At 44.7% G+C, this 14,222-nt stretch overlaps 1 protein-coding gene across 2 annotated transcripts in view; it reads right to left on the bottom strand.

Moving 5' to 3' along the window:
- Positions 1-3,126: 3,126 nt before the first annotated feature.
- terfa (telomeric repeat binding factor a) overlaps positions 3,127-14,222 on the bottom strand; it is a 50,764-nt gene continuing 39,668 nt past the window's right edge. Inside the window, exon 10 of one of the 2 annotated variants that reach the window (XM_072517954.1) lies at positions 3,127-4,657. In XM_072517954.1, the coding sequence (XP_072374055.1) occupies positions 4,499-4,657 (159 nt within the window). In that variant the 3' untranslated portion in view covers positions 3,127-4,498. The remainder of the gene's footprint in view (positions 4,658-14,222) is intronic. The other variant, XM_072517955.1, reaches the window with a different exon arrangement.

Consider the following 14,222-nt stretch of genomic DNA (forward strand, 5'->3'; position numbering starts at 1 on the left):
CACTTTTATGGCCAACTAGTGATGGACAATAAATGCTGGCCTAATCAGTGGCACTCACAGGGTGGCATGGTGGCCTAGTGGTTAGCACTGCTGCCTCCCGGCACCGAGGACCCGGGTTCGATCCCAGTACCAGTTCACCATCGTGGGGAGTTTGCACATTCTCCCCGGAGTTGCGTGGGGCTCACCCCCACAACCCAAAGATGTGCAAGCGATGTGGATTGGCCACGCTAAATTGCCCCTTAATTGGGAAAAAAGTTAGGTACTCTAAATTTCTAAAAACAAATTAGTGGCACTCACATCCCAAGAATAATTAATAAAAATTAATTGTGCAGCAAAGTTACTTGAGAGTAGGCAAATAAAAAAAACGGCAGTAAAGAGATGTTCTTTAGTCTGACAGTGGATGGTGGACTGGTCCAGTTTATAAAAGGATGTAGGGCCAGAGGTGAACGTAAGCCAGCACTGTCCAGTACCTTGTACTGGTAAGAAAATGGCCAAATGAGATCAGAATCATCCTCAATTAAAATCCAACACAACTGGAGTTTGAAGGCTGGGCAATTGCGAGGAAATCAAATTAGCCCCAGTAATCAAAACCCTTCAATAGCTCAGCCAAATGGCTAGTCTTCATGGGTGAACTCTGGTTAGGTCAGCAAGATAGTCAATTGCAGGGAGTGCGGAGGGGTGCTTCACTGCCAAGATCAGTCTTGCAGTAGCTCGATGATCGCAGGTTTCTTGGAAACCTGAATATTAGTCTCAGTCAGCAGGGGCTGCAGAAAATGGCAATTTCTATTTGGTTTGTAACCAAACTGAAATCTGCCTGAATTGTATTAAATTGTAAATCAATGAAATTAATGCAAAACCTAGGAATTGGGAACATGTTGGACCTATTGCCAGTTAATCATTGAGAACAAACCTCCCCCACTTGGAAACAGCATTGTAAGAGATTTGCAAGTTAAAGCTGTAGCACTTTGGGGTGGGGGTGGTTTGCTGGCCAATAAGGAACATCTGCAATTGCATACAAGACTGTGCAATGGTTACAGTCTCAGCAATAAGACTGGGAGATATCAATCCTGGGCTCTGGGTGTGCTACTCCCAAAGATATAGTAATAGGTGGGGGGTTGAACTGGTTAGCAATTTAAGTTACTTTCACCCTAGGTCAGGCCAAGTCTGGTCACGTACTAGTTCAATGAATACCAATAAGTTAAATTATTCATCATTTGCATATCTGGGCTTTTGGTGTGTGCAAATTGGCTGTTACATTTGCTTAAATAATTTAATTCAAAATGTAACTAATCCTTCATCTTTGAAGTGCTTTGGGATGTTCTGAAGACATCACAAAGCACTAAGTAAATCCAAGTGCCTAAGTTCATAATTTTGAACACCTATATTAAATCCCTTCAATTCAACAAATACACAGCATTAATGGTTGCCATCGTAACTCAAGAGAAGATAAAATAGAGGAATACAATGCCACTGTGAAAGTACAAAAAGGTAGAGATTTCTATTGTTGGAGACAAAGCTAGAGGTAACAGAGTATGAGGTGGAATCATTTTTGAAAGCAACATCTTAAACCCTCGATATATTTTGGATTAAAAAGGAGAAGTATTTCATGACATTTTCCACTGACATGATGCGACAAAATCAGAAACAACCTTTCAGGCTTCAAATATATGCCCATACTATACAAGTGACCTATACTTGATTTAGTTATATTTGCAAACATCTTTGTTGTATTAATAAGCAATGTTGAAATATAGGAATTTGGAAACATTTTTATCTTGCCATAAAATATGCACCTTATGAAACAAACAAATTTTAACTAGAAGAGGACTGTACCTATTTCTCCACATTAGAATCCCTATAGTGCACGAGTCACTTCAGCCCATTGACTTTGCACCAGCCCTCCGAAAGAGTACCCTACACCGATGCCCACTCTCCTCCTGCGCTCTCCTGTAACCCATCTAACCTGCATATCTTTGGACTGTGGGAGGAAACTGGAGTATCTGGAGGAAACCCACGCAGTCACGGGGAGGATGGTGAAAACTCCAGTCACCCAAAGCCAGAATTAAACCTGGGCTCCTGGTGCTGTGAGGCAGCAGTGCTAACCGCTGTGCCACCATGCTGTCCATTACTCGTAGAAATTCCTGCAGACTATTGGCACGATGAAAATTACCTGCATCCACACCAAAAAATTTAATTGAGAGACACAAGGGGAGGCAATGGTGTAGTGGCATTGTCGCTGGACTAGTAATCCAGAAACCCAGAGTTCTGCTCGAGGGACCCAGGTTCGAATCCCTGGCAGATGGTGAAATCTGAATTCAATAAAAAAAACATCTGGAATTAAAAGTCTAATGATGATCATGAAACCATTGTCGATTGCTGTAAAAACCCATTTGGTTCACTAATGTCCTTTAGGGAAGGAAATCTGCTATCCTTAACTGGTCCGGCCTACATGTGACTCCAGACCCACAGCAATGTGGTTGACTCTTAAATGCGCTCAAGGATAGGCAATAAATGCTGGCCCACCTAGCGACATCCACACCCCATGAACGAATAAAAAACAAACACAAAACTCTCTATATCACAACTTTCTTTAAAAAGGACACTACAATTTAAATCTAGTCACCAGTTTGCTCTTGCTATGAATTCCTGATGAGATTATAAATTAGGTCACTGATTTATGATTTTCATGGAAAAAATAGAGAATCCTTATGATCTTGAAAACATTGATACAAAAACTGGAAAACTCCAAAACAGCTACAAAATTATACTTTGAATTAATCACTCAGTTTTTCCAAGCATTACCAATTTTCTGCAGGATTCTTGGTAGTCAGGAAATGAAAATGTTAACCTGCCTCCTTCCAAAATTATTCTGAATTTTCTAGATGCAATGTTAATAATGGGAATCTGCTATCCAATGTATTTTCTATCATTAATGAGTAAGACAATGTCACACTAATGTTGTTCAATTGCAAAGTGGAAAAGGTTAAAAAGATTTTTTTTAAATTTCACCAGCATTGCTATCCACTGTGCTTTGGCAAGCCCCTCAACTCCACAACAGGTGTTGGGATCTCTGCTAGATTAGAAAATTCAGAGCCGCCATCATAAAATAATGACTTAATTGGAAGCTTTTTATTATATTTAGTTTAATATGTATTTCGATTGATTCTGTCTCTGTTGACAGCATTGACCTTTAATTTTCTTCATTACATTTTTGATATGGCAAGAAAATGCAATCTTAAAAAAAGCTGTGTCAAATCAGATTCATACAATAAAAACTGACAGTATCTGTACAGCTAAAAACACGAAGCTAACAAAATAAAAGCAGTGAGCAGGAAACTATGCTGAGAAACTAAATTCTCCAGGAAGCAACACCTGACAAGTTAATGAAAGGGTTCCTCCTATGAATATATGTCAATATAACAAGATACAACAATGGTAAGATACTCTTATGAACAAGAACATTAAATGCACATAATTCATAGGAAACTGCAGCTATGAATATGGTGTGCTCACAAATAAGGCAAGTATATACAGTAAAAATACTCTGTAGAAAATCTAGTGCAAGAGAAGACAATAAAAACAACCAATGATCACAATGTAGGATACTCTACCTGGAACGTCACATTTGTTCATACCAAGCTAAACAAAAAAACAGTCGTTCTCAATTGTTGCAGGTGCGAGTGAATTACAAACCACTCAAAATGTAAGTAAAGTTGGTGCTGCAATTGTACTGGTGGACTTTTTTTCTCTGCAAGATTCTACACTGTTGATATTTTATCTGTAGATGACCAGTGTCCAAATATTACAGAGGTTAGTGGGGGGTTCTGCACTTTTATTGACGTTGATTATTCTTGACAAGTCAGAGCACTGGGCACAAGTTGCAAGTGAAATATTACAAATTAAAATTAATACAGTTCACAAAATTAACATAAACACAGCAAGGACTAAATATTTAACTGAAAAGGTAGAAAAAAAAAGCTACGTCGCCATTCTCCTTAGTTGGTGCAGTACAGGCAGATGGGTAAAACTGCTTGCATGCAAGTTGACTTACATACAGGCTCCCAAACGACCATTCACACTTTTGTTTTTAATTTTAGAGTACCCAATTCATATTTTCCAATTAAGGGGCAATTTAGCATGGCCAATCCACCTAACCTGCACATCTTTGGGTAGTGGGGGCAAAACCCACGCAAGCACGGGGAGAATGTACAAACTCCACACGGACAGTGACCCAGAGCCGGGATCGAACCTGGGACCTCGGCGCCGTGCAGCAGCAGGGCTAACCCAGTGCGCCACCGTGCTGCCCTGACCATTCACACTTAATAGAACTAAAAAAGGCTGCTGTCAATACCAATTCAATCAAGCGCTTGGTTTTCAGTGTAATCTACCATGAAAAATAAAGATTCCGAATTCTCCTATAGTACAAGACCAGTACATGTTCAATACGTTTCATATATGGCCTTTAGTGCAACGGTTTAAAATGGTCAGCATTGTCTTTTCAAGTCATTCCAAGCTTTCTCATTGTTCTCCATCGATCTTTAATCATGACACTTGTACGATTGCAGAACGGGTAATGTTTCAGTATCTTCCCCCAATTTCCTGCTCCAAACTTTTGTATGCCCTGCTTAATCCATTCAGTTTCTTCAACTGTCCATTTCTAAAATATGATATAAAACATTACAAATTAGAAACATTTGTTACAGAATAACAACTTATATTGATACAGGCAGTTTTTAAAGAAGAGGACAAGAGTGGCTTGAAAATCTGTTTTGCAGTAACCAATCACACCACACTCGAGCAAAATCAAGGCTGAATGGGAAAAATTAATGATTACAGATTATTTCTAACGTATTTGCCAAATCAGTTCCACATAATACTTATATACAAATGATATATGTATCAAAATAAAGCAAACGTTGCTCAAGCGGCCATTCTTTAGAGGTAAACCCGGAACAGTAAGTTGGCAGGTTAATTGATTGGAGGACGCATCACATCCCACCAGACATCCACAGGCGCATGTGTGGTGGCTGAAGAATAATAATCAGGAACTGGAACTGGCATTTCTTTCCTCCTGGGGCATGGAGGATGATTGTATTGGCACCATGGCTGGATCAATTAATTCAGCAAAGATAAATCAAACACAAGGATTTCTAATCCACAAGGCTCATCCACATACCATATTTATTATCAAGAGAATAAAACAATGACTTGAAATCCATGCATTTTACCCCTTTTCATCTGGGTTCTGAGAATTTCAAATTTCAGTTCAAAATAAAGAAAATTCAACTATGTCGCAGACTAGAGAACAGGCATGGGTAGAGGTGACTGAGAATGTGAGCAGGTGAAGTGCAGTCAAGAGGAACTGGGTCCAGTGTCAAACAAACAAAGAAAACTTGAAATTTTCAAATTTGGGATTTTGGAATACTCATGGATAATCTCAAATGACCGGTCAAGATTTGCAAGCTGCACTCAATCTCTTCAATCCAGCATGCAAAAAACCTGGCCTTGAATGTTACCAAAATAAAACGCCAATCAACCCACAACTGGTCAGCCAAATATTCTACTGAAATGAAATTCGCTTATTGTCACAAGTAGGCTTCAAATGAAGTTACTATGAAAAGCCCCTAGTCACCACATTCCAGCGCCTGTTCGGGGAGGCTGGTATGGGAATTGAACCGTGCTGCTGGCCTGCTTTGGTCTGCTTTCAAAGCCAGCGATTTAGCCCTGTGCCAAATATATTGAAGGAACCTCTGGAATATGTTGAGCCCTTTCCATGCATTGGCAGCCACTTTTCACAAAAGGCCACTATTGACAAGATGCTCCAACATCAGATCAGCTGTGCCAGCTCAACCTTCTGTAAACTGCGGCAGCGAATGTATCAAACCACAAAGTCTTATGAAAGCCAACAAAGGTCCTAGTGCAGAGAGCAGGTGTCGTCACCACACTTAGATCATAGCAAGAGCCGAACAGTGTCAAGTTACCTATAAGTATGCAAGAACATTTCTATCAGCAATGTCTCTGCCACATATTCTGGATTCAATGGAAGGACTATCAAACAAATACCAGTGTCCATCTTGGACACTGCTCCAAAAGCATTCAGGCCAAACTTATCCAATGGACTTGACACTGTGTTCAGATGGCTAAAAACCGTCCTCCCTGCTATGTCCTATTTTCTCAACTCTCAAATGGCCAATGAGGGACAAAGAGGTGCTTCAAAGACAATCTGGGGCTCTCCTTGCAACACAGTAGCATTGACCATGATGAGGGGTAAAATTTGCTGCCAATCATTCAGAATGGTGACAATTTGTTCATCAACCTTTGAGCAGTGATGTCTTAATGATGAGGCAGAGTGGCAGAAGAAAAAGAAAGCAAATCCCACTTTGTGGGACAGCCTTCCCCATGTGCCCAAATGCCAACAGTAATAATAATCTTTATTTGTGTCGCAAGTAGGCTTACATTAACACTGCAATCATGCGCAAATGAATACAGAAATAGGAGAATAGAGCAGAGCAGGTGAATGTATAGGTGGCGAGATGGTGCAGGAAGGAGGGCTTTAAATTCCTGGGACATTGTGACCGGTTCTGGGGAGATGGTCTTGTACAGGCTGGAAGGGTTGCATCTGAACAGAACAGGACCAATGTCCTTTCAGGACAATTGGCTTGTGCTACTACAGGGAATTAAAGTTTATAGAGGAATGTGAAACAGAAGACAACATTAAAAAGAATTGGGAGAGATAAGCAGCACTCGAGTAAGAAACGAACTGGAGGTCAAAGCAAGACGGAATACAATAAGGTCTAAAGCAGGTTTTTCAGTGCAAGTACATGAATGTAGAAAGTGTGGCAAATATAGGTGGTGAGCTGCAGGCACCAGGTAGCCAATTGGGAGTATGGCGCGGGAGCAATATTATGGACCTGGCTTAAAAAAGGGCAGGACTTGGCACCAAAAGTTTCTGGATACAAGATGATCACGAAAGATAGGGAGGGATGGCAAATTAAAGAGAGCATTACACTGCTGGAGAATATTCCAGAGGGTTCAAATCTTCTTGGTTACAGCAAAGAAACAGCAGAAGTGCCATTATACACCCAGGTCCACTGTATAGTTCTTCAATTAGTGGGAAAAATATAGAGGAACAAATTTATAAATAAGTTACAGAAACGTGCAAAAGCTGTAGAGTAATTATAATGAATTATATGGGGGACTTTAATTATCCTAATATAGACTAGGATTGAAAATAGTATGGGGTGGGGATGTGTTCGAGTTTTTCAGGCGTCTTCAGGAGAATTTTCTACATCAGAATGTTTCTAGTACATTCCTGCAACTGATTCTAGAGAATGAGATGAGGCAGTAGATCAGTAGTTAGCAGGGAAACATCTAGGGGGCAGTGAACTTAACATCATACGGTTCAGGTTAGCTTTGTAATAGGACAAAAAAAATCCAGATTACAGTAGAGGTACATTCCCAGGAGGGACAAAGTTATAACAAAACCAGAACTTCCTGGCTATTGAAAGAGATAGAGAATATGAAGCAGAAAAAAGGTGCGCATGACAAATATCAGATTAATAATACAAGTGAGAAGCAGGCTGAATACAGAAATTTCAGAGAAGTGAAAAAGGAAATAGGAGAAGCAAAGAGATTAGTAGTAGGATCAATTAGGGATCAAAAAGGGAAGGACATTGCTGAGATACTGAATGAGTACTTTGCTGCTTTTACCAAGGAAGAAGATATTGCCAAAGTCATAATGAAAGAGGAGGTAGTTGAGATACGGCACAAGCTCAAAACTGTTCAAGTGCAGGTAATGGGAAGACTGGCTGCACTAAATAAATCTGACTGTATGAGATGCATCCGAGGATACTGAGCAAAGGGTGGAAATTATGCATGCACTGGCCATAATCTTCCAAACCTTCTTAGATAAAGGGGTCGTGTCAAAGACTTGAGAATTGCAAATGTTACACCCTTCTTCAAAAGTGTCAAAGGATAAACCTAGCAACTACAGGCCAGTCCATTTAACTTTGGTTGGGGGAAAGTTTTTAGAAACAATACTTCCAAACCAAATTAGCAGTCACTTGGACAAATGAAGATTAATTAAGGAAACCCATCATGGGGTTCTATGGGTAATGCAGTTGGTGTGGTGCACATGGACTCCATTAGGTGGTAAAGTAGGACATAATAGGCTTATCAGAAAAGTTGAAACCAACAGAATAAAAGAGATGGTGGTAGCATGGATACAAAGTTGGTTAAGTGACAGGATACAGGGGGTAGTGGTGAATGGTTGCTTTTTGGACTGGTGGAAGGTTCCCCAGGTAGGACTATTGCTTGCAATATATAATTATGGGTGTGCAGGACACAATTTCAAAATTTGCATATGATATATGAAAGTATGCGAGGAGGATATGATAGACTTAAGGGAATATAGTCAGTTCGGTGGAATAGATGGACACATATCAGAGGAAATACAATGCAGAGAAGCATGAAGTGATAAAAACAAGGAAAGGCAACATAAAATAAAGGATACAATTCCAAAGGGGATGCTTAGCAGAGACACCCAAGGTGGGGGTGATATATGTACACAAAATACTGAAGATAACAGCTCAAGTTGAGAACGTGGTTAATAAAGCATATGGGGGGGGGCCACTTCCGGTGGTGGCCATAAACTGAATGGTCGCACGAAAGGTGGCTCTCTCCTATTCAACCTTGCTAACCAGTCAAATGGGCACCAAAAGTACCAAAATATTTGTAGCCATCTGGGATGGCCACTTACAATAAGGAACAGGGAAGGTCGCTAAGCATAACGGGAAAAATGGACAATGCAAAGTTCAGGCAGGCTCAGGGCCTGAATGTATATTTGTGAGTGAGGAATCCAGACGATATCGAAACCTCCAACCGATTAGCATTTGATGGCCCATCTCCGCCAAAGGACTGACACTTGAGCGACCGATACAATCCCAGACATTTCGGCGCCGCTGTATTTTTCTATGTTCTATTATACTCCCTGTACTCGGGAAGCGTAAACAACAGGGTCAATGACCGCTTAGGACCCGCCCAGCCATCAAGGCACCCGCCTCTTTATTGGTTCGAATCGAACAGTGATCAAGTATTACCCAATTAGTGGGGTTCAAACTGAAGGACCGCCCAAAAGAGTGCGAAAACCCCCAAGGATAAAAAGAGACACCATCATGTTTCCGGCCTCTCTTGGACCTGGCGCTCCGGCAACGTCTACTTCCAAGTGCAGCACCACAAGAAGCAAGTTCAAGTTCAGCGCCCGCTACCAAACGGTTGAGCCCAGCTGAGCACCAGTTACTTCTACTGACCCGATTGACCCAGAATCGAACAATGTTCCTCTGACCTAAGCCGGGTGCCTGAACTAAGTACAGATTGTCATAGTTTTTTTAAAAATATATATTTTATTCAAGATTTTTTGGCCAAACATAACAGTACGTAGTGTTTCTTTTAAACAACAATAAAGCAATATAAATAACAGTGGCCAGTTTTAAACAAATAAATAAATAATATATGAACAGAAAGAAAAACCAAACTAAATGGCAACTGCCTTGTCAAAAATAAATACTCTCCAAAGATACAATCTAACAGTCCAATATACCTTACCTAAAACAAGTGCCTATACATATACAATAACATCCCTGAGAGTCCGTCCGATTCCTCCCCCCCCCCCCCCCCCCCCGGGTTGCTGCTGTTGTCTTCTTCTTTTCCATTCCCTCTATCTTTCTGTGAGGTAGTCGACGAACGGTTGCCACCGCCTGGTGAACCCTTGAGCCGAACCCCTCAGTACGAACTTAATCCGTTCTAACTTTATAAACCCTGCCATGTCGTTTAACCAGGTCTCCACACCCGGGGGTTTGGTTTCCTTCCACATTAACAATATCCTGCGCCGGGCTACTAGGGACGCAACGGCCAAAACATCAGCCTCTCTCGCCTCCTGCACTCCCAGCTCCTCTGCAACCCCAAATATAGCCAACCCTTGGCTTGGTTCGACCTGGACCCCCACCACCTTCGAAAGCACCTTTGCCACCCCCACCCAAAACCCATGTAGTGCCGGGCATGACCAGAACATGTGGGTGTGATTCGCTGGACTTCTCAAGCATCTCGCACACCTATCCTCTATCCCAAAAAATTTACTGAGCCGTGCTCCAGTCATATGCGCCCTGTGTAACACCTTAAATTGTATCAGGCTTAGCCTGGCACACGAGGACGATGAGTTTACCCTACGTAGGGCATCAGCCCACAGCCCCTCCTCAATCTCCTCCCCCAGCTCTTCTTCCCATTTCCCTTTCAGCTCATCTACCATGATCTCCCCCTCGTCCCTCATTTCCCTATATATGTCCGACACCTTACCATCCCCCACCCATGTCTCTGAGATCACTCTATCCTGCACCTCCTGCGTCGGGAGCTGCGGGAATTCCCTCACCTGTTGCCTCGCAAAAGCCCTCAGTTGCATATACCGAAATGCATTCCCTTGGGGCAACCCATATTTTTCCGTCAGCGCTCCCAGACTCGCAAACGTCCCATCTACGAACAGATCTCTCAATTGTGCTACCCCTGCTCTTTGCCATGCTCCAAATCCCCCATCAATTCTCCCCGGAACAAACCTATGGTTATTTCTTATCGGGGACCGCACCGAGGCTCCCGTCCTTCCCCTATGCCGTCTCCACTGCCCCCAAATTTTCAATGTAGCCACCACCACCGGGCTTGTGGTGTATTTCTTCGGTGAGAACGGCAACGGTGCCGTCACCATAGCTTGTAGGCTAGTCCCCCTGCAGGACGCCCTCTCCAATCTCTTCCACGCCGCTCCCTCCTCTTCTCCCATCCACTTACACACCATTGAAATATTGGCGGCCCAGTAGTACTCACTTCGGCTCGGTAGTGCCAGCCCCCCCCCCTGTCCCTACTGCGCTGCAAAAATCCCCTCCTCACTCTCGGGGTCTTCCCGGCCTACACAAAACTCATAATACTCTTCTCGATTCTTTTGAAAAAAGCCTTCGTGACCACCACCGGGAGGCACTGAAACACAAAAAGGAATCTCGGGAGGACCACCATTTTAACCGCCTCACCCTACCTGCCAGTGACAGGGACACCATGTCCCATCTCTTAAAGTCCTCCTCCATCTGTTCCACCAACCGCGTTAAATTAAGTCGATGCAATGTACCCCAATTCTTGGCTATCTGGATCCCCAAGTACCGAAAGTCCCTTGTTACCTTCCTCAACGGTAAATCCTCTATTTCTCTGCTCTGCTCCCCTGGATGCACCACAAACAACTCACTTTTCCCCATGTTCAATTTATACCCTGAAAAATCCCCAAACTCCCCAAGTATCCGCATTATCTCTGGCATCCCCTCCGCCGGGTCCGCCACATATAGCAACAAATCATCCGCATACAGAGATACCCGGTGTTCTTCTCCTCCCCTGAGTACTCCCCTCCACTTCCTGGAACCCCTCAATGCTATGGCCAGGGGCTCAATCGCCAGTGCAAACAGTAACGGGGACAGAGGACATCCCTGCCTCGTCCCTCTATGGAGCCGAAAATAATCAGACCCCCGTCCATTCGTGACCACGCTCGCCATCGGGGCCCTATACAGCAACTGTACCCATCTGATATACCCATCTCCAAAGCCAAATCTCCTCAGCACCTCCCACAAATAATCCCACTCCACTCTATCAAATGTTTTCTCGGCATCCATCGCCACCACTATCTCCGCTTCCCCCTCTGGTGGGGGCATCATCATTACCCCTAGCAGCCTCCGTATATTTGTATTCAGCTGTCTCCCCTTCACAAACCCAGTTTGGTCCTCATGAACCACCCCCGGGACACAATCCTCTATCCTCGTTGCCATTACCTTGGCCAGAATCTTAGCGTCCACATTCAGGAGGGAAATAGGCCTATAGGACCCGCGGGTCTTTTCCCTTCTTTAGGAGGAGCGATATTGTTGCCTCTGACATAGTCAGGGGCAGCTGCCCCCTTTCCCTTGCCTCATTAAAGGTTCTCATCAGTAGCGGGGCCAGCAAGTCCATATATTTCCTATAGAATTCAACTGGGAATCCGTCTGGTCCCGGGGCCTTCCCCGCCTGCATGCTCCCAATCCCTTTCACTACTTCCTCTGTCTCAATCTGTGCTCCCAGTCCCGCCCTCTCCTGCTCCTCCACCTTAGGAAATTCCAGCTGATCCAGAAAGCACATCATTCTCTCCTTCCCATCTGGGGGCTGAGCTTCATATAATCTTTGATAAAATGCCTTGAACACTCCATTCACTCTCTCCGCTCCATCTCTCCCTCCTCATCTCCCACCCCCCCTATCTCCCTCGCTGCTCCCCTTTTCCTCAGTTGGTGGGCCAGCAACCTGGCCCATATTCTCCCCATATTCGTACTGTACACCCTGTGCCTTCCTCCATTGTGCCTCTACATTACCCGTAGTCAACAAGTCAAATTCTACATGTAGCCTTTGCCTTTCCCTGTACAGTCCCTCCTCCGGTGCCTCCGCATATTGTCTGTCCACCCTCAGAAGTTCTTTAAACAACCGCTCCCTTTCCCTACCCTCCTGCTTTTCTTTATGTGCCCTAATAGATATCAGCTCCCCTCTAACCACTGCCTTCAGCGCCTCCCAGACCACTCCCACCTGTACCTCCCCATTATCATTAATTTCCAAGTACCTTTCAATACACCCCCTCACCCTTAAACACACACCCTCATCTGCCAATAATCCCATGTCCATTCTCCAGGGTGGATGCTGTTCTTTTTCTCCCCTATCTCCAGGTCCACCCAATGTGGAGCGTGATCCGAAATAGCTATAGCCGTGTACTCCGTCCCCATCACCTTCGGGATCAGTGCCCTTCCCAAAACAAAAAAAAGTCTATCCGTGAATAAACTTTGTGGACATAGGAGAAAAACGAAAACTCCTTACTCCTAGGTCTAATAAATCTCCAGGGGTCTACTCCTCCCATCTGCTCCATAAAGTCCTTAAGCACCCTAGCTGCAGCCGGCCTCCTTCCGGTCCTGGACCTCGATCTGTCCAGCCCTGGGTCCAGCACCGTATTAAAATCTCCACCCATTACCAACTTCCCCACCTCTAGGTCCGGGATACGTCCTAACATACGCCTCATAAAGTTGGCATCATCCCAGTTCAGGGCATATACGTTCACGAAGACCACCGCCTCCCCTTGCAATTTGCAACTCACCATCACATATCTGCCCCCACTATCTGCCACTATGGTCTTTGCCTCAAACATTACCCGCTTCCCCACTAGTATAGCCACCCCCCTGTTTTTTGCGTCTAGCCCCGAATGAAACACCTGCCCCACCCATCCTTTGTGTAGTCTGACCTGGTCTATCTGTTTCAGATGCGTCTCCTGCAGCATAACCACACCTGCCTTAAGTTTCTTTAGGTGTGCGAGTACCCGTGCCCTCTTTATCGGCCCGTTCAGCCCTCTCACATTCCACGTGATCAGCCGGGTCGGGGGGCTCTTTACCCCCCCCCCTTGTCGACTAGCCATCTCCTTTTTCAATCCAGCTCCTCACCCGGTTCCCACGTAGCCGTATCTCCCCCCAACGGTGCCCTCCCGCCCCGACCACCCCACCCCATACCAGCTCCCCCTTCTCCCCAGCAGCAGCAACCCAGTTAACCCCCCTCCCTCACTAGCGTAATTGCACCCCCCATGTTGCTCCCAGAAGTCAGCAAACTCTGGCCGACCTCGGCTTCCCCCCGTGACCTCGGCTCCCACTGTGCGAGGCCCCCTCCTTCCTGCTTCCCTGTTCCCGCCATGATTACCATAGCGCGGGAACAAAGCCCGCGCTTCCCATTTGGCCCCGCCCCCAATGGCCGGCGCCCCCAGCTCCTCATCCTCCCTCCCCCCCGGCATGGGGAAGAGAGAAAAGTTACAGGGTCGCAGGATTAACAACTTGGGAAATCATCTCTTCCCCCTTTCCCCCCCTCTTCACCCCACATATTCGCCCCACCACTTTGTCCCAAACGTTCTTTTTCTAGCCCGCTTATTCCAGTTTCTCCTCGACAATAAATGTCCACGCCTCTTCTGCCGTTTCAAAGTAGTGGTGTTTCCCTTGATGTGAGACCCACAGTCTTGCCGGCTGCAGCATTCCAAATTTAACCTTCCTTTTGTGCAGCACCGCCTTGGCCCGATTAAAGCTTGCCCTCCTTCTCGCCACCTCCGCACTCGAATCTTGATATACGCGGATCACCGCGTTCTCCCACCTACTGCT

Source organism: Scyliorhinus torazame, chromosome 10 (assembly GCF_047496885.1).
Source record: "Scyliorhinus torazame isolate Kashiwa2021f chromosome 10, sScyTor2.1, whole genome shotgun sequence".
Lineage (NCBI taxonomy): Eukaryota > Metazoa > Chordata > Chondrichthyes > Carcharhiniformes > Scyliorhinidae > Scyliorhinus > Scyliorhinus torazame.